Source organism: Lissotriton helveticus, chromosome 12 (genome assembly GCF_964261635.1).
Source record: "Lissotriton helveticus chromosome 12, aLisHel1.1, whole genome shotgun sequence".
Lineage (NCBI taxonomy): Eukaryota > Metazoa > Chordata > Amphibia > Caudata > Salamandridae > Lissotriton > Lissotriton helveticus.
In genome coordinates this window covers 670,116,411-670,137,631 of record NC_136073.1, presented here as the reverse complement: position 1 = coordinate 670,137,631, position 21,221 = coordinate 670,116,411, and the positions used below count along the sequence as shown (strand labels likewise).

Here is a 21,221-nt window from a genome sequence, read left to right as displayed (position 1 = left end):
TGTGGTATCAAACATAAGAGGGTCTCCAACTATTTTCCTCAAGCCAACGGTCAAGTTGAACGTTTTAATAGAGTAATTAAAGAATCTTGTCAATTGGCTTTGCGTAGTGGTTTAAAATGGAAGAAAGCTCTCCAGGCCACCCTTTTGACGTATCGTTTTACTCCTAACACGGTAACTGGACTTTCTCCCTTCGAAATGTTGCGGTGTAGGAAGCCTGGCTCTAAGCTAATGCCTTGGTGGTTAAGAATGGAGAAGGGTGATTATTTAGAATTAGATTTGGAAGCAGTTAGAGAGAGAGTTACTAAGTACCAAGCTAGAATGTCTCACCATCCAGTACAAAGTACGAATTTACCTAAATTAAGTGTTGGTGATTTAGTAAGAGTGAAGTTTGGTGGGCAAATCCGCAAAGGATCTCCTAGATGGTCTGGTCCTCTCAAGGTCATTGAAGTTTTCAGCAAAGCTGTTAGGGTTGAAGATGGTAAAATTTGGAATTTGAGACGCATTTCTGTGTGTAGATCTGATGACTTGAGACGTTTTCCTGAGTGTAGAACTGATGACAGCAGTTCCCCTCTTTTGCAACCAGATCTGTCGTCCCCTAATGATCCACAAGTGATGAATAACAATTCGGACCTTTGTGGCACTCATGAAGCTTTTGATTATCTATCTTCGTGTAAGAATGTTATTTTTGACAAAATTACCAATACTGATGCCCAGAGTGAGTCTCTTCCCCATGAAAATGCTACAAAGAATGCTATTTCTGAGAATCCTGTAAATGTTGATCAGAGCATTGTTCCAGATAAATCTGTTGATATCGATCGTTCTAAGATTACTCTGCCTGTTTGCAACCAAAAGTTGGTTACTTCACGTAGTAGTTCACGTGTTAGATGTTTTCCAACGAAATTTAGGGTTTTGTTCGTTTTTGATTCTAGTTTTTTTTGTGTCTTTTTTCTGTTTTTTTTTTTTCCCTTAGTTTTTTTTTTTGAAAGGGTGGAGATGTGTGGTATTCCATGATGTAATATATTGTAGAACCTATGATGTCATTGCTTGGATCTGTAGAATCTTGGCATTGAGACTGAGCTGAGGTCTGAAGAAGACGGTTACCACTGTGTCTCCTTTTGTGGATGTTAAGCTGTTCTGTGCCAGAATAAACCTACTTCTAAGAATCCATCTTCTACATTGTGTTCATTTACGAAACGTTTGCTAAACTTTGTTGGCAGATTTCAAATTCTGCACACTCCTACTGTATTCCCAAAATGTATACTCCTTTCTGGTAAGAGACGCCACCTACAGTTCTGAGATGTGTCAAACAATTTCTATCACTGGTGTATAGAATAAAATGAGGCCTCTCTCACTCATTCATTGATGAGTTTGTTGGTAGCCATCATTATGATGTCACTGACCTCACTGAATGGAAGGGTCTCGTGGAATCCTGCTTCACTGGCCTCATGCATTCCAAAATACAACTCACTGAATTTCACATCATTTGCTCCAATCAGTGCAATAAAGACTAAAGTGCCAATCCTTCTCATATCATCTGACTCGCCCACTCACCTGGCGACCCACTCACTTTAAGATATTAGTTTTACTCGCTAGTATGGTGCTAAGCTTCTACAAGCGACTACTTGCATACATACATTTAATTTAGGTGCTTAAATGGCTTTTAAAATCCTGCACTATGTTTTTTTTTATCACAAATGATAGATGCTTGCAGCATGCAACTTTTTTCCAACACTTAGAATTTATTTGGCGTTTTTTCCATATTGTACAGTAAATACAAGTATTTGGTGAATCTTGCTTGTGGAAGAAAGACTGAAGAACTGCTTCAACTGACACTGATTGTTGAAACTGTGTTGCTGGAGTTTCCACGCCATGGCTTGACTCGTGATCCTCTATTTCTTTCATGTCTCACACTTGTTTCTCTAGTTGGAGGCAACAACTCTGTCGATCCAGCTACGCAGGTAGGTCACGCGGGCGTACATGGCAGGTGCCCTCACATTGCAGTTTTGCGTTCCCCAGGAGACAATGCCAATGAGGTTCCAAGCTGATCCCTTCTGGCACACCAATGGGCCACCGGAGTCACCCTGCAATAGGAAACAACATGTCAGCCATTTTGAAATTGACCTTTTTCGAACTATGACGAGAGAAGAGCAGATTCTCCTGGACTGTAATCCACGAAAATACCAACCCCAGGATACTGTGTGGACAAAATATCATTGCAAAAATATTGTTGACCAAAATATCATCAAGGTAGCTTTATACAGATAAGCATACATGTATTATACTTAACTTCACATATATGTACCTTGGCGACATATATGTCATCAAGGCATTTAGAAGAAGAGCTAAGGATAGTAAATCTATACATACCTAAGCGCATTTATTTTCTCAATATTTTGCTCCTCGATATTTCGGCTTCCATATCTTGACCCCTCTATATTTTTGTCCTCAATATTCTATCATACCGCCCTCGTAGAGACAATTTGTGATCACATGGTATGTTCTTTGCATGAATTCGTCGCAGGAATTGTTATCCGGGTGAGTTTCACACAAACAGAAAACCCAAAGTCTCTCCAGTAAAGAATGGAATCATGACTACTACTTATGTTTGTTTACTAGTTCTTTCTACAGGGACTTAGAGGGAAACATTGAGTATAGTAAATGACCATCACGTGTTACAAATGCTGCTGATGTGCTTGGAGGTTTCTCAGTGGTCATCTGCTTCATAAGGGCTTTCAGTCAGTCTCCCGTGGAAGAGGTGTGGCGCTGTGGCCAGGGCGACTGACGCTGGAATCTGGGGCTCACGGTTCGATGCCCGGCGGCAGGTCAGCCCAGCACCATGTGACTCTGAGCAATAGCTTACTTAATCTTCCCGATGGCCCCCAGCGCTGGGATGCCTTCAGGTAGCTGTTCGCGCTTTACAAATACTGGATTTTATTTTTTACATGGCGGTTCTGCAAGAAAGTGATGGCTGCCGGAGTGCGACAGACATCAATGCTAAATTGGACAGCAGGTCTGATGTCATTGGCACCAAATAGTCTTCCTCATTGTGACGCAGCAATGGGTCTGCCATCAGTGACACCATCTTTTCCAGCACCCTAAATGAGGTGGGGGAACCCCGAGGTTGGCATGCAGGATTTCCACTGTTTTCGCAGATTTATTGGTTCCCATCTCTCAATCAACCTCTTAGCCTTTCAAAATTGAACAGTTACTTTTAAGGACTTTGAGACTGCTCAGAAGAGCAATTAAAAGTACCTACTTTAAAACAAAGGGGCATATTACCAAGCAATAGCGATAATTATCGCTATTGCATGGTTAGAGACAAAAATTTACCACTGAGCTGCAGCGATTTTTATCGCCGATAAACCTTGGTATTACCAAGGTTTATCGCAAATGGGATAAAAATCGGCCGCAATGCATGAATATCGCTGAAAAGTCAGCGATATTCATGCATTACCGAGCTAATGCTCTTAGCCATGTTATCCACCTCCCATTGGATAACATGGCTAAGAACTGCTCAGGGCAGGTGTTAGCTTTTGGAGATATTCGCGCTTAGCGCGAATATCTCCAAAAGTTGGTAATAGGAGATAGCGATGTTAGCGACTGTTTCCAGTCGCTAACATCTTGGCACGCCCACTTTGCATGTCATTAGTGATAAATATCACTGACATGCAAAGTGGGGCCTAAGATGGTCGCTATCTCCTACTAGCTGTCGCTAACTGGTGTTAGCGACAGCTAGGTAATAGAGAGATAATTTTATCTCCGCTTTCTTGGCTCTTAAAGCCAAAAAAGCGGAGATAAACCCCCTTGATAATATGCCCCAAAGTTTTAACGGAAATCATACATAGTTCTGCATATCACTGGCACTCGATTCTTAACAGTAGAAAAAGTCCAACTCACTTTAATGCAGAGCTGGCCCTACACCTTAGAATGTTACTGAAAACAAAGGCCCGGAAGACTCTGGTGCTCTGCAGTGTAAAACGTTAAGGGCCTTATTTACACTTTGGCGGATAGGATACTCCGTCACAAACATGGTGGATGTCCTGTCGGCCATTTTAAAAGTGCATTACATCTTATGGCACTTACAATACGGCACGCGGGATATTTGTCACATTTGATGGTATACTCCATTTACCAAACTCTTAATAAGGCCCTAAGTTTTGCTCTCTAAAAAGGCATGAATGAGTTCATAATTTAATTGTATAACTGAAAACATGTTTAGAAATAGAAAAACTCTATGCCATGTCTGCTTTGTTTAGGGGGTGTGGAGGATCCTAATGGCACATTCAGGCCCTTCTGAGATGCTGCCTATAGCTTTGCTGGCTCTGTAACTCTGGTTCACTTCCTTCATGACGTCACCTGGCTGCTCTTACTGCTGTGGCTTCCTGTGGGCGTGGCTAGGACTCAGCAACACTTGCGCCTCCTGAGCTTCCTGCCAGGCCTGGAGTGCAGCTTCACCTCTACTCAGCCATCGATTAGAATGATTTCATTTACTCTGCCCTATTTCACCTCACGTCTGTTGTAAATTGTGCGATAATACTTTAACCCCCTCCATGCTCATGACGAGCTGAGCTCGTCATGAGTCGCGCCGCTCGCATGTTCATGACGAGCTCAGCTCGTCATGTAACGCGTTTTTTTTTAAAAAGCCGCACAGCGCGAAAATCGCGGCCGCACGCATGCGGTTAAGATCCCATGAGCAATGCTGGATTAAACCCTGTAGAGATCTATAGGCATTCGAAATTCCGCCCCCCCCCCCGAAAATTATCTCCGAAAACTCAATGCACCGGATTTTTTTTACAAAATGACAGCTGCCAGAAGATGAGCTTTCAAGAGACAAACTGTTATGTGAATCTGATGTCTCTAATTTCTGCACTTTAAGTTGGTAATGGGTGCATTGCATTAATACAGTATTTTCTCTATAGAGTCTTTAATGTAAAGTTTTCGTTTCTTTGAGTTGATTCATTTTTGTTTATCTTTAGAAACAATTTTTAAGAAGCTTGATTGTAATTTTCTTTCAAGATCTAATTAATACTATTTTGATCCGTTGTCGCGGGGGCCCTAAAAGTAGTGGGGCCTATAGGCAGCTGCCTACTTTGTCTATTTGCTAATCCGGAACTGCCCAAGAGCTCTGAGAACGAAAAAGGTCCTACATTGTACAACTTATGCTTCCCCTCAAACATCACCAACCCTGACTCAAGAGGCTGGTCAAGAAGAGATTTCTTGAACACGCTGACTGACATATTCCACTTTTGACAAATGTAACTTATTTACCGTTCTGCCTATTTCAGCCTGCTCCATTATACGTCGCACTCACAGAATACTGGATCATATTACCAAGGGCTTGTATCGCCGCTTTCTCGGCGAATTGTGCTGAGAAAGCAGCGATACTGCCAGAGCCCTATTAACAAGGGCATTTTAAAGCCTGCCCCAAGCCCACTTTGCATGTCGGCGATAAACATCGCTAATGACATGCAAAGTGGGCGTTCCCACGTCCAACCACATAAAAAATGTGGTTGGGGGTGGGAACACCCTATTACCAAGGAAGGCGAAGGGAGGAAAAGACCTGCGATAAACTCATTTATCGCAGGTCTCCCAACGCCTGCTCTGACCAGGCGTTAGGCATTGATAACATGGGGTGTGGATCATAAAGATGAATCCACCCCCCCCCATATTATCAAGGCCCACATTAGCGCGTGAAAACAACATTTGTTTTCATGCGCTAATGTGCCATATCGCCGACTATCGCCGGATTTCTATTCGCCTGCCTGATGCGCATTGATAATTGCGCGTTAAAAAGGCGATGAAATCCGGCGATAGTCGGCGATACAGGAATGTGCGTTGTGCATTTTCCAACCCACTCCTCGGTAATATGCCCCACTGTTCTCTCCCTGCTCCAAAACTCTATTGTTCCTTATTATCTGAAATCGCAAACTGCTAACTCACTCGTGTATGATCCGATTGGAGTCTTGTGCAGGGCAGAGAGGTCTGACAAGCTCTTAAGTGAGAGGTTCAAAAGGCCAGGCCTCACTTCAAACATTATCATACTGTCTTCAAAGATAAATTGGATTTTTGGGACCGATGTGGGGAGATTACCATCGTTTATTTTCTCTAGCAAATGAGATGCAGGGTTTGATGTTTAAGGCTGGTTTGTTTATAATTAATAGCAACAGTATATATATTCCTAACATCACGGGTTACCAGGCGTTGCATTTGTGGGATGAGTTATATTTTCTCCAGGGCTTTCAGCTGACAGTTGCAGGGCTCATATTGCCTAATAACATTGAGGTTTTGATGTGTTAGTCAAAGTTGGCTCCAGAGTTCTGTGTTAAGCCTGGGGAGAAGTGTAGAGTTAAACCGAGAGAAGACGGGGGACTTTTAAAAAAATATATTTGGCTCTCTTTTGGTAAAACCTTTCGGCCCCACAGCTTCATCTCAGTTATCATTCAGGTTCGCACTGGCGATATGTTGTGATCGCAGAGAAGCTTTTCTGGCAATGCAAAACTATGGAATATGTTTGAGGGCCTTTAGAGACTAGGGGGTCTATTAGGATGGCGGGCGGACTCCAGTCTGCCCGCCACCCTAGCGGTGCTGGGAGCGGCCGCCAGTGGTGCAGCGATCCTGCACCGCCAATTAGGATGCCTCCGCCATGGTGGCATCCTGTATATATTACATTGTGGGGGGTGGTGCTGTAAGTAACACCCGCCACAATGCAATATATGCATGTTGTGAATTGGCATGCCCAACAGTGCCTGCCACCTTGTGCATGCTAATGTTGGGGGGGTACTCCCAAGTGCTGCCCCTCACCCCCCTGGAGGCCCGCAACGGGCCCCCGAGGAAAGCTCTGTGTGCCTTTCCATGGCGGAGTCTCCGCAGTGGAAAGGCATTGAAAATGCCTCATCATAATATGGATGGCGATGCCTGCAAGGTACTGCCACCATGTTATGGACCTTTTCCGCCCTGTAGGCATTCGCGATGATTGCCTACCAGCGGAAAAGCGGCGGATGGTTTTTCCATCTGCCGCGGTACCCCCCTTCATGCTAATGTGGTGGGGGTAAAAGGCCATCCGGCGGGGTGGTTTGGTGGGCGAATCGCCACCGCCAGTAGGGTGGTGGCGATCCGCCCACCATCCTAGTAGACACTATAGAGTTGAAAGACGTTTTGAAACTGGATTTCTGTTAATGTGAGACTGTACAGGAGAGGCTGGTGCGAGTGCCTTCATTTTATGGGAGTGTCACTTATTTTCAATTACTTTGATATTTGTTAATTGTGAGAAGTCACCCTGTACTAAGCTGTGGAGCATCAGTCATAACAACTACAGAGGATGAATGTGCTAGTGAAATTACAACTCTCAAACGTCTTTTAGGAGCATCAGAAGGTTGAGCAGCTCTCTCCATGAAGCAGTGCATGTCTCTGAATGTTCTCCCTAATATTCATACCGTGCAGTCACGTGGCCTTGACCTGTCCTGATGGCCATTGGATTTCTCCTTTATTTAAATTGGGAGTAGTGACGCTCTACTAGGATGATAGCTCAATAAACCAGTCTCTTCCTTATTGGCAGCGTGCAGAATGCATGATGGCGCGTCTTCTGAGACCAGCATGACCATGGGAATGCTTGAAGTCCTTCACCGGGGTGAAATGAGAGTGCGGTTGAGAGTACATTTTAGCAAATGTCATGCAAGGCAATAGTGTATGTTCCTGCGAATAGCTGAGGATGTAATGATGTGCATATCCTTAGATGGGCCTACATCGGAACCCCTGGGCGTCCATTGCTCCCACCAAGAGTGCATTCATCAATCTGCATGAGATAGGATACCATGCAACAATCACATGGGAAATCTGCCGTACCTGACAGGAGGAGACCCCCGAGGCCCCAGCGCAGATCATGGCGTCAGTGATCTGGTTGCCCCAGTATTGCTTGCACTGAGCTACGGTGACCAGCGGAAGTGCCACTTGCTGCAGACGGGGAGGACTTGCGTTGGCTGCAAAGAAAACAAGAAATTATCTATAAACGTTGAGTACTTTTGTAGTTTGTAAAACAAATCAGTCGATTGAACATAAGGTTGCAAGGGGAATGGGCCCAGAGAGACAGCAAGACAAACTCAGAAGCGGTGTTCTCTGTTTCAGTACACCTGTCTACTGGAGGAGGGCTTTTAAAAGTGTTTGAAGCTTTTGATTGGTCATTGCGACAGAAATCCTACCCAACGCTGTCCACAGGCTGCTGTGGTAGTATACTGTGAAGTGGCTGGTTGTACACTCGAAAGACACCGACTTTCGAACACTAGGTTTGTGTCTGTGTTGAGGGCCAAGGCGAGGCAGTGGATAGCTCACTTTTGAGGCACTAGAGAAGAAAGATGGCGGCTATCTGCAAAGCATGCTCTATCTCATTAGTGGAGGGCTGGGGATGGAAAAGTAGTTCATATCTTGCCAGATGTAAACATGATTGAAGGGCCTGTACACAAGTCAAAGATGTGCTTTATGGGTAAATTGAGAAAGCAAAAACAATCATCAGTAACCTGTAGGACAGCTGTATTTGGCTCAGTGTCTCACTGAAGATCTGACAGAATATCACAGGGGAAGACCATATACTAAAAATGTGTATCTCTTAGATGAAGCATATTGATCCTAGGTCATGAGCCATCTCAGAAGACAGACTCTCTGGAACGGATGTACGTTGTTACAACGCATGCTTTTACTACGCATGCCTTTACAACGCAGATTTTTCAACGCAAGTCGTTACAACGACTTGCGTTGGGGGGTGCTGGATAGTGAATAGTTTAATTTACTATTCCAACTCCAGACCCCGTGGATAGTACTGAAGGTGTTGGATAGTAAATTAAACTATTACCTTTCCTAGAGCGCCCCCCAGCGCAATTCGTTGTAATGACCTGCGTTGAAAAACCTGCGTTGTAAAGGCACTGCGTGGTAAAAGTGGCGTAGTAAAGGATGTTTCCCCTCTGGAACATAGTGTTAAACATTCCCTCCTTTGTAATGAATGCTACTGCCAAAGGCTGATGTCCAACCTATACAGAAGATCTTGACAGAGGTCCTCTTGTATTGTTCTCTGTCTCTAATGTCACCAAGGTAGTGAAGAGCAACGAGCTTCTGTGAATCGCAGATGCAGAAAAACCATCTCGTGAACACTTACCACAGTCTCTTTATGGTGATATTACAGTAAATACTTACTAGTGCCACTTGTGCGCCCCCAGCCGGTGGTGACACACTTGATCCCCGATGGGAGAGTATCACTGGTTGCTGCTAGACACACAGGTGAGACACGGGAATTCAGCGTGGCCGGAGAGGAGAGCTTCAGCAGGGTGATGTCATTGCTCATGGTTCTGGGGTTCCAGTTGGGGTGAGTGACAGTCTGATGGAGGGAGGAAGCAAGGGGTTGTAGTTAGTCAGGGTTATAACATGGAGTATCAACACTCTGACCTCGATCACATGAGTATGCAAGCTTATGTCCTCTGTCATAACCCTAAGGAACTTGGTCAGAAGTCATTGTGAGGCATAGTTGTGTCACATACTCTTGAGGCCTCCATTCTGGCCACTTTGTCAGAAATAATGGAGTTTATACAATTGTAGCAAGTACTATGCTACAATTGACTTAGGGGCAGATGTATCAAGCAATTTTTTTGTCACAAACGCTGCGAATCGCAAAATAGCAGTGTTTGCGACAAAAAAAACGGGAAATGCGATGTATGAAAAAAATCGCATCGCAAATTTAAGGAATCGCAAAATTTGCGACTCCTTAATTTTGCGCTACCATTTAAGGAATCACAAAAAGCGATTCCTTAAATGGTATTTAAGAAAGAAGAAAGTTTTACGATTTCACTCTAAGAAATCGCAAATTACCACCAACTTGTAGTTGGTGATAATTTGCAAATTCTATTACAAATGCACTTTTTGCAATTTGTAAAGGTGGCATGTGACGCTCAAACATGCCCTTAGGGCATGTATGTACGCCATATGCGCACACATGTCAATTTCAAGGGTGCAGCAGGGTGTCCTTGGGACACCCCTGCACCCTTGAAATTATTCTCAATTTGCGATTAGCAAATTGCGAATCGCAAATTGAGAATAATTTCACATTCATTCCTATGGGCCTCCTGGCCCATAGAAATGAATGGGAAATTATTCCTTAATTGCTATTAGCAGTTTGCTAATCGCAATTAAGGAATTTTAAGAAATCGCAAAAAAATAGCGAATTTCTACATACATACCATTTTGCAATTCTTAAATAGCGATTCCTTAAAAATCGCTATTTGAGAATCGCAAAAGGGTATCTTGATACATCTGGCCCCATAATACCAAAAAAGAGGAAGGGGAAAGTCCAATTTACTAACCAGAGGCAAGATAAACATAACTTAACAGAACAGTGGTTCACTGAAGACTTATTTATCACAAAGATCTTACTCATTTGTAGGGATGAATATCCATGAAATGTGAAGCAAATGAAATCAGTTATGGGCCGGAAAATGCAGAATAATGAAATTGCAAACAAACCCAAAACAAACATGTGCTTAATACAATCTATTTTCATACAGAAAGATCCAAATAAATGAATCAGAAGTAAAGTGCTCAGAGAGTGATCACACACTACAGAAGTGGTACAGAGTGACAAGTGATTACTGAAAAAAAGAGACAAATTACTCATGACTCCAGTGGAAATTTGTCAGGGAAGGGTCAAAAGTCAGTATAATATGTAGTCAGTGGTGTTTCGATTTATGATGTAGTAAGAGGCCATCATCCAGATAAGGCGGGGTAGAGGGGAAGCGGAGGGCGTTGGGCGGCGAGGGGGGAATATTAGTTGAGCACAAAATAAGGACCAATATTAATGGGTGTGGATATCGCTGAGAGACCTCCGGTGAGTAAAAAACAGTATTGTAAGTCCTGGATTCTTACTGAGTAAATGGACGGGTTCTGGGGTGGGAGATCATTGGGAGCAGGAATCAAGGGGGCAGGAGGTGTCAGAAAGCCCCTTTGAAGCTGTCAGTGTGTTGTTCAAAGGTGGGGACCACTAATCAGTAATGGGATCAGTTGGAAAAGCCAGGACCATAACGACCCGTGACCCGTGCGTGGTAGGTGGAGAAGATCCCCAGTGTGGGTCCGAAGATGAGCATCTGAGCAGCGAGTGACAACCGACTGCGCACGCTCATCAGATTGGATCAGGATCCCCCATTGATTTCAAGACTGAACATCCCTGAAACATGACAGGTGCTGTGAGAAAACTGCGAAAGAAGGTTTATTTCATGACATCACCCTACCTGCTCGATTTATGGAAGAAAGGGTCCTTTGAGTGAAAACACTCTTTTTGATTGGTCAATGAGAAAGAGGACTCAACTAAAAAGGTATTTTGCTCCTTGCAAAATGGGTGTTTCATGTCAGGTCTAATCAGGTTATTAAAATCATCACATGTGGTCCACCGGCCAAACAGGTCACCGCCCCCAAATCCCGTGCCACCCCGGGCGGGATCCCCCACTGCCCCCCGTGGCTATGCCACTGACTGCAACTCTACCTGTGATTTTGCCGCCTTCTTTTGGTTTCACAGTTTTCCCATTCCTAGACCCCCTTCTTTCGAATGACAAAGGTCAGAACACAACCCGCAGAAGAACCCTCCTCATCAGGAAATGCGCTGCAACCTCACGGAAAGTGCATTTCGAAACTTTGACAGCATCACTGGTGAACTTTAGCGCAGTACTGCGCATGTTTATTTCACCTGGCCTCATATTTTTACAAAAAAACGTGTAGCAACCAAGAATCCTCCTGCCTCGACCAGCTAATAGTTGGACGAAAGAGGGTCTTATTTGCTCAGACACAATCTGGAGTAAATCCTCACAGTGGATGCCTCTCCTAAAGACTTACATTTAGAAGTCAGCTCTCCCACAGGATGTGGGCACTCTGTTACTACCCGAAGCAACTAATGTGTGCAGTCACACTACTGAGGATACACACCCAAGATGCAAGCAACAGGAGGCAAAGTACACCCATGAGTTCGCTGTGTGTGTACACATCTCAGCACTATGGGCCATATGTATCAAGATACCCATTTGCGATTCTCAAATAGCGATTTTTAAGAAATCGCTATTTGAGAATCGCAAATGGGTATGTATGTACAAAATCACATTTTTTTGCGATTCCTTGGAATTCCTTAATTGCGATTCGCAAATTGCGAATCACAATTATGGAATACTTTCCCATTCATTTCTATGGGCCAGGAGGCCCATAGGAATTAATGGGAAGTTATTCTCAATTTGCGATTCGCAATTTGCTAATCGCAAATTGAGAATAATTTCAAGGGTGCAGGGGTGTCCAAAGGACACCCCGTTGCACCCCTGAAATATGCATGGGTGCACATGTGGCGCACATACATGCCCTAAGGGCATGTATGTGCATCACACGGCACTTTGAAAAATGCAAAAATGTGCATTTTTCAAGGAATTCGCAACTTACCACCAACTAGAAGTTGGTGGTAATTTGCGATTCCTTAAGGGCATTTTGCTATTTTTTTTTGCTACATACATTGCATTTAAGGAATCGCAAAATTTGTGATTCCTTAAATGCAATTGCAAAATAAGGAATCGCAAATTTTGCAATTCCTTATTTTGCAGCAGTTTTGCTTCATACATTCCATTTAGCAAATTCTCATTCGCAAAGGCCGAAATTCTGCGAATTTCGGCCTTTGCGATTGCGAATTTGCATGATACATATGGCCCTATGTCAGAACACTTCTGAATGTATCTCATCCCTGAGAGGCCAGTCTTGTGCACTTTGACACAAGTGATGTCCTTGACTTACCTCCTAGCAAAACAAAAGGCCATTCTCTCTTCAGTTAGTGTGCTGTGGAAATATGTGGTGAATGAGAACAAAAAAGGCTTTGCGTTTGTTAGGACTAAGGTTTAGATTCTAATTTCTTTTGCTGCGTAAAAAAGAGAATTGTTTTGCTTTAGATTACTTTAGACGCCAGTCCTTCAGTTTAAATGTTATTGGTAAAAGGACCGAATCAATTAAACCTAATATTTACTTATGACCCAGCTTAATTGATGTAAAGAGGACATTTTTAAGATCTATCTTAAGAGATTCAGCTTTTAGAATAGTTGGTGACGGGTCTGCCTATTGTTTTAACAATAGTAACAATAATTTTTTTGATACAGTATATTTGACTACTGTGCAAATCATTTAACTTCTGCATACGTTTAGCTACTTATTTTGTTGTTGGGTTATATTGTTATTTTAAAGCTCTGACTAACTTTTTTTTAGCTTCTACATTAACTTGGCCAGCCGATTTTGTTCTATTTACTAGGTTGTATTGTAAATGATTTTTGAGCTATAAATTAAAAGTATAACATGCATAGCGTCCATTGCGACAGGCAGGGACCCACATTTGAAGCACAGAGGGGAATGAAGTATGGGTAAAACAACATTTGGGAGTTATCTGCATAGAAGTGGGACTTCTAAAAAAAAAACTATAAATAAGAATCTAAATTAGAGGTTAATAAAGGATTAGGGTATAGTATAAAGAGAAAAGAGCACATTGCCCAGGAGGGAGTGACGAGGAACTCAAAGGGGCCCAGGAGGCGGTGCCCACATAGCATCCTTCGAAGAAACCTCAGTATTTGCAGTGAGGCAGGTAAGTGTCCAATCAGTCTCAAGCAGATCCATTGAGGCCCACGTATGAAGAGAGTTACATTACTCAGGTGAGGCCTTACCAGTGGGTTGTGAACAACCTCCCTTTCTGCTGATACTGTCTCTCCATTGGCACCCCAACCTATCTTTGGTTGTCCCTGTTGCCATGCCACATGGGTCACTTACTCTGAGGTCATCCAGTAGGGGAACTCAGAGATGCACAATCACAAGGAAAGATTGTGCTCGATTTCTGAAGACACAACCATCACGTCTGGAAGTTTGTAGGCCCTACATGCTCCTGAAGGGCTTGCATAGGATAGTGTAAATGGACCAGAACGTCTTTTAGGGTGTATGTTCAGGACCTGCAATGTGCTCCCAGGTTTATACCACCTCATGGGGCTTCAATGCCGCTTGCACCAGGCTCGTTGACGCGCGGCCTCATGTACTCTGAACTCAAAGGTACTTTGACTCACCAAAGCGATGGACTTGACTTGAACCTGCTCGGCATTTGAGGAACGGTCATGTTCACCAAGGACGACCCGATGGTTGCGACTGTCAACAAGAAAGCAGAATGTAGTATCAACATACATCATCAGCCTCCCAAATCTCTCCCAGTTCCACTGTCCTCTACAGTTAGCTTAAAGTCAAACTAGGGACATAGTGACACTTTAAAGGGCAAGCGGAGTCACTGTCCGAGTGATGAGTGCTCTCTTTCAGAAATGATCTACTTTTGGTGGCCACCACATCATATTTGTGCACAAGTCTTCTTGAGCACCGGCTAAAGACAAAGGTTACTAGAACTTTACATCTCCATCTTTTGTGTGGAAGTTCAAATTTTGAAGCTCAAATAACTATCCCTCAATACATTACTGTTTCTATTCTTATGAAATGTATTTGTTTAACGTAACGGGTGCCCCAATAACCGGTGGCTGGTAATCACATCAGGTTGTCTGTTCAAGAAGATAAACAGTTGAGGATGGAGTCAGATTATTTTAATTATTTGATATATTGTGTGATTTTGAGTATATTACTTACTGTCCTAATTTCAAGGTTTGGCCTGACAGCTTTAGGTGCATAAAAATACCATCATCCCTTAATGCAAATAATTGGATTATGGAATCAGAGAGAACAGTGGAACATAGCCATCATTTTTACATTGTTTCACATAAATGCCCCGCCCCATAAATCTACTATCTCTTCAGTAGGCACTTACTTCACATTGCAGTGAGCAGCTGTGACGACCCAAGTCTGGCTGATGAGGGAGGCACCACAGAAATGGAAGCCACTGCCATCCTGAGGAGCATTCAAGAGAAAGGAAGTGCATAAGTAGGCTCAGAGGTCTATCACTGAAGACATACAACATGAAAGGGTGCCTCAGCCAGATCAGCAGTGAGGGTGTTACCCCTCAAGGGGCTTTGAGTGACAATAAAGTTACCACAAGATTCATTATTGATGTATGTGATGCAACTAGGAACACCCAGTGGAACAATCAACATCCTTCCCTCAACTTCCTCATCCACAAGCGTTCTCTTTCACCCTCAGTCCCAAACTTTTTCTAAAGCTTTTCTCACTCAATTGATAGCTATTCTCTCCCAGCCAACCAGATCATACTTCGACGTCAGTCCCAGGCTTGATGCCACGCATATAGACCCCTTAGAGAGCAGGCATATTTATTCATCCCATCATGTCTACCACCTTATCACGCCCTCAATCCACATCCAGAAACCCATATGAAATCCCACTGTTCTCCAAGAAAGCGTACCCAGACATCCTCTAGCCTACACGTGGTATAGTTTGCATCTTCCATGATCACAAGGAGAAACTCGTACTGCGACAACAAATGATGGACGGAATGCCGAATGAATCAAACATTTACCCCCAGTGAAGACTGACAGCTGCACAGTTCTTACCACACGCAGGACTTCTGGGAGAGGGTTGATAGAGCTGCAAATGTTTATCAGATGTGTCTCAGATAAGCAAGGTTCAGTGTAAAATTATCGTTGTAAACGATTACATCCAGGTATAAAGGCACGTGTAACTCCAAACCAGTGCAGATGTTCAGATATATTCTTTCGCAGAAGGAATAACAGAGAAACAGCAGAGAAGGGCGTGCCCAGATGAGGCACCAGTAGCTCGAGATATGAGGCTCATTATGGTGCAAATAAACAACCGGGTATGCAGGAACACCTCACCAGTAACCTACATGGAATGGACATCAACCATCTTGCATTGTTGCTACAGTTCGGGCAACGCAGGAGTAGCCTTCTTCCTCTGAGAAGCATGGGATAGCTCTGGTATTTGGACAGCAGATCACCACCTGCATAATGATAATTGCAAGCAATGGCAACCTTTGCTAGTTGTAGATATGCTTGTTGGGCCTCTTACCTAGAGTAGAATGAGTTACATATTGTAAGCACAAGCCTCATTTGTAAACACAGCCATGTTTCAGGTAAAGAGTAGTTTTAAGTTTCAAAGCTAGGAATGGCAAGTTTTTACGAGAAGGTAGCAGGTCATTGTAATTTTATTTATATAGCGCTTACTACCCCAGAGGAGTCGTTGAAGTGCTTTTAAATTACATCAAAAAATGGAATGCTTTAAATCATCAAACTTTGACTGATTCGAGAGACCTTGAATCTCAACAACACCTTCTCGTTAGATGGCTTGACCACCCTCCATCTCCTTAAGGACATTTCCAAGAAAGTTCCCTCAGACGTCTGACTCTACCTGCCCTGAGAATTAGATCTGTTTGCGGCTAACCAAGGACAGCACTGACCTACTAGTCACACCAGTGGCTGCAACTAGGAGTTTCTAACTCACATCCAGGTGTGTCCCAAAATCCTTCTAGGAATCAGTTCTTACTCCTTTCCTGGTGAAATCCAAATCACATCAGAATAAGCCCAGAGGGCAAATACCAGTGTATTGTAGGCTTCCCTGGGCATCCAAATTACTTTAAAAGTCAGTCCTCTCCCAGCATTGACACTTCATAGAATCGTGACACAAGTAACTCTCCTGGGAGTCGGTTTAAGACATGACTGTACAATTAAGAAACCTTCATCACCATCTAGGTTGGAATCTAGGCTGCCAATGTTGTGTCAGTATCCTCTTGAAATGTTTCTAGTTTCACTGGTGCTCACGTGCATGATTCTATTCCATCATCTCCATCGATAATCAAAGGTACCATTGGAATACGTTTCAGAATGCCAGACATGGACCTCGACTGCTTGCACGGGTCCCACGTTAAGGAAAGGATTACATTTAAGGTATAGTTTTTCATCTGGCGTACCCTCCTCTTCCACTCCAAGTTCGAATATCATAACAACAAACATACATCAAACAGCTCATCCAGCCACTGCTCAGTAGCTGGTTCATTATCAAGATTGGTGGCCTCGGGAAACAGACCATTGGTGATCCCAGAAACATAACCCCGGAAACCGCCAACTCTAGCTTCCAAGACCCAAGAAAGACCCATGGCCTTCAAAAAGCCAATGCCTCATGAGCTAGGACACACCAGAGCCTTATTGGTACCTCCCAGAATGTATCAATACATGTGATAGGAAGAGACCCACAGAGGGCAGAAGTGTGCATTACCTGGAGGGACACCTGCCAGGGCCAGGAGCCGGGCACTGCGGTCTCACCATTCACTATTCTGTTGTAGTTGCTCACTTTTGGCGGGATGGCGGGAACTCCACAGCCTGCCAACAGGAAGAATATTTTTAATGTAGCTCTGAACAGGGGTGAAATGCATGTTTTTGTCAGATACTGAAAAATGGAATAAGAGGCTCAAAGGGAAAAACATCTGCACACATATGAAGATATTCCCCCATGAGCTATAGCACCCTATGCACAATTGCATATGCAAAAAATGCCTCCACAGGGTCGGGAAAAAAATGTCCTCCGTTATTATGCCTTCAAATCTGCGCATATACAGGGTTTCAGGTGTACTCCCTAGAAAACCCTTTTTGAGTTCCGAAAATGTGCAAAGGCAGTTTACCAACATTTTTAAAGATTCGAGCCCTTCCAATTGTACCCATTCAAGTTTCTTTCTGTCGCTTTGTCCGTAGAATACCTTCAAATTTCCACCTGTTCGCTGGCATTGCTCTGAGGGATTTGTTACAATTTGACCTGTTTTTTTCTGATTTTGCCCGATTTCTGTAGATCGTTCTACAGGATATTATTTTCTAAAGGACTTTTATTAAACAGAGAACAATTATTGTATAACGTTTTAAATTAACAATCCGACCTAGTCACAACCTTCAAATTATTTTGCAGCTTTTAAACTAATAATGCAATTTTTTCTAAACGTCTAAAAGTTTAAGAATGTTTAATTCAAAACACCTGAATCTTTTCAAGGAGCTGTATTAATAATTCCAAACGTTCAAAACTCACAATTAATTATTTATTCAACAGCTATATGTTATCACTTTTGTTTTAGAGATACAAACCTTTTGCAAAGTTTTATATGAAATAGCGTTTTCACATGTTTTATTACTAATCCAAATTGTTACCACTCCTTACTGATTTTTAAAAAATAATACTAGCTGCTCGATTACATAGATTGCATCAGTTAGGGGCAATTTAGCTCCAATTATACTGGACTACATGTATCGCACCGGTGTCAGTACAATTTGGTATAGCGACTGTTACAGAATGCACTTTTTGCACCGGTTATTCAGTGCAAATGTAAATTTTACATTTTTAGGCGATGGTAAACTATTAATAATTCAGACTTGTTTTATACCTTCAAACTGCCATTTCGCATGAAATTAATCACGTTGTACTCATGACTAGCTGTTATAATTATGTAAATACCCTGAAGCTGGGTCTGGTGGCTAAGTGGAATAATGCATCCCCTCTAGGGGCCTCATTTATGAAAAGTGACGCATCGCTGCGTGAAAACAGCGATGCGTCACTTTATATTGCGCCCTCCTTGCGACACCAATGATGCGTCATATTTACAGTATGACGCGTCATGTCGCAAGGAGTTACAGATACGTCAGTATTTCTGACGTATCTGTAAGCGCAAAAGTGACGCATTGCTGGAGTGTGTCACAAAAGTGACACAACTCCAGCAATGCGTCCTTTCACATGGGGAAAGCCCAATGTGAAAGGGCTTGTGTCAGTCTTACGCCTGCTGTGAGGCAGGCGCAAGATTTTGACGCAACAGCGTCCTAAAAGTGACGCAGTGAAATCTCATAGACTTCACTGCATCACTATTACGAGGCTTTTTGCGAGGGAACGCCCCCTCTGCATACGTTATACCTGACGCAGGTATAATGTAGCGCAGGGGTTTACAAAGTGACGCATCTGCTTAGATGCGTCACTTTGTAAATGTGGTGCAACAAGGCACATCTTTTACTCCACTGGTGCGTCACTAAAAGTGACGCACCAGCGGCGTAAAAGTGACGCAAGGGCTCATAGATGAGGCCCTAGGGGTCCTGTGTTTGATCACAGGTTCAAATGCCGGTGGGTCCACTCAGCCTTTCATCCTTCTGAGGTCGATAAAATGAGTACCATTGAGTAGGGTAACATCTGATATTGAGTGATAAGATACCCTTCTGGGTGAACGTGCACTTTACAAATACATGTTATGTAATGAGTGGCACCTAGGATTTTAGTGCCCTCAATAGCTTTGGCATACATGCCAACAGATCCGATTCAGCTGTGAGAATCATGATTTTTAAAGCTAAAAATGGCTTCATTTTACCTGTCTCCCGCCTGAAAGTGTCTCTGCTTCAATATGTCAATGGGGAAAATACATTCTCCCGAGTTTTATTTCAAAATCTCCCACTTTACAGCTGAAAAATGTTGACATGCATGCTTTGGTGCCTGTGATCGATTTCACTATGGAAACTTTGAAATCGATTCCTTCTGATCCATGGACATATATTATACCTGCCCTAGGCACTGCCCGGATACTTCAAGCAATGCTTGCTCTGTCCTCTGCACACATGGCTGCAAAGGGGACATTGTAATAACGGGCACAGAGATTCTGCAAAGGAATCTGCCCCCCTTCTTAAATACATGCCTGGGAGCTGACCTGCACTTTTATCTCCACCATGTGCCCTGAATACCGACCGCCCCCTGTTCTTCCCATTAGCTCTGCAAACTGTCACCAATACCCTGTCCTCGTGAGTATCGACTAATCCATTGACACTTGTTTGGCGTTTTGAACTTTCTAGTTTTTTGCCCATTAGCTTATGTTTAGTATCCTGTCTCCTGTTTGTGCCACACGCTTAGCATTCTGAATGCCGCCCCTCCAAGAGCACCATGGAGTGACTATCCGGGAGTCAGTATGATCAGTGCAGCTCATTACTTCTGTAATTGTCTTCAGCAATCAATACTCCAGATCGTCTCTGTCCCCTTTCTTCTGTACCACCCATGCAAGCTCAGTACTTTATTATATAAAGAGATTAATTCAACCTTCTAAGGCCCTGATTATGAGTGGCCTATGGAGGATGTACTAATCATCACACCTTTTAAAATCCGATACAATGTGGGTACAGACTCATCAGGTGCGACAATTAGCTCCTACTACACGTTCTGCCCTTCAAAAAGCAGCGTAAGATGTGGATTGTAGCCCTTTGCTCACCAAAATCCTCATGCAGCAGTGTTTACCAGGCATTTCCCCCCAGTAAGACTCGACAGGCTTCACCTGCAGAAATTTACCCAGGGAAGATGGAATGGGATGTGGTAATGGGCACAAAATTGGAATTCCAATCCCTGTGCAAACAGTATTTTAAACAGGAAATGGAAAACAGCTTTGCTACTCCTAGTGATGGCCTTAGTCTCTGTCTTGACCCCAGTACTCTTCCGCTGTGCGGATTATTTTTAGGAGCTTTCCCTGTTAAACAGCCATTCTCCCATGGAGTTCCCAGGTTGTCTCTACAGTGTAGCTAGTTTGTGTGCTTCAACCTTGTATCAAGTGGACACTAGATCAGAAAAGGTAGACATGTTCTGCTTGAAAGTCAGAGGCAGTATGGATATTGGAATGGAGAAGATGACAAACCCAATCCCCCCCTTGAACACAAGTGCAAGGACACACTGAACCCACCCATCTCCACCTACCCACCACAAGCAAAACCTACCGTATGTGCTGCCAAGCAGGGCCAAGCCGAGGAAAACCAAAGAAGCAGCCATGCTTACTCCTCAAAAGGCAAACTGGTAACTGTTCTCCTCAAGCCACCCCTTTTTATAGAGCTCAGTCCTGCCACCGTTCTCCATTATCTCCACGGCACTAACAAGGCCATTGGTTTACAAACATTATTTTCCACTGACCTTCAACAGAAATGCCCCAAATTTAGACATTGATTTGAAGAAATGTGTTTCAGCTCTGTTTTTTTCTCACTGGTTCACATCTGTGGAGACGTTCAATGGCCGTGAGCAGATATGCTTTGCGTAGCTCAAGCCGCCAGTCACTCTGGTCACACGTGCAGCTCACCTCCACCAGGGCAGATACAGATAAACAACAGCCGATAACACTTTCTTTCACAAGAGGGACTGGGAGCACATGTGACTTTCCCAAGCTCTGCCAGTGTGAGTGGAGAGCCAGGGCTGCTCTACCCTCTAACATTCTCACATCCACGATAAACCTCAATCCCCTT

At 43.5% G+C, this 21,221-nt stretch overlaps 1 protein-coding gene across 1 annotated transcript; it reads right to left on the bottom strand.

Annotated features, from left to right (window-relative positions):
* Positions 1 to 1,716: 1,716 nt before the first annotated feature.
* LOC144798076 (chymotrypsin-like protease CTRL-1) lies at positions 1,717 to 20,773 on the bottom strand. Its single transcript, XM_078668849.1, has 7 exons — positions 20,706 to 20,773; positions 17,209 to 17,312; positions 14,834 to 14,913; positions 14,094 to 14,172; positions 9,181 to 9,361; positions 7,843 to 7,976; positions 1,717 to 2,081 (listed from the first exon to the last, which is right to left on the bottom strand). The coding sequence occupies exons 1-7, from the start codon at positions 20,755 to 20,757 to the stop codon at positions 1,920 to 1,922; spliced, it is 792 nt and encodes a 263-aa protein (XP_078524975.1). The 5' UTR covers positions 20,758 to 20,773; the 3' UTR covers positions 1,717 to 1,919.
* Positions 20,774 to 21,221: the final 448 nt, after the last annotated feature.

Coding starts and splice junctions, on each gene's coding strand:
- LOC144798076 (XM_078668849.1), bottom strand. CDS start 20,757: ATGGCTGCTTCTTTGGTTTTCCTCGGCTTGGCCCTGCTTGGCAGCACA. Junction 14,914..17,208: donor CCTGGCAGGTGTCCCTCCAG/GTAATGCACACT, acceptor AATGCTCCTCAG/GATGGCAGTGGCTTCCATTT. Junction 2,082..7,842: donor CGGGGGTCTCCTCCTGTCAG/GTACGGCAGATT, acceptor TTCCTATTGCAG/GGTGACTCCGGTGGCCCATT.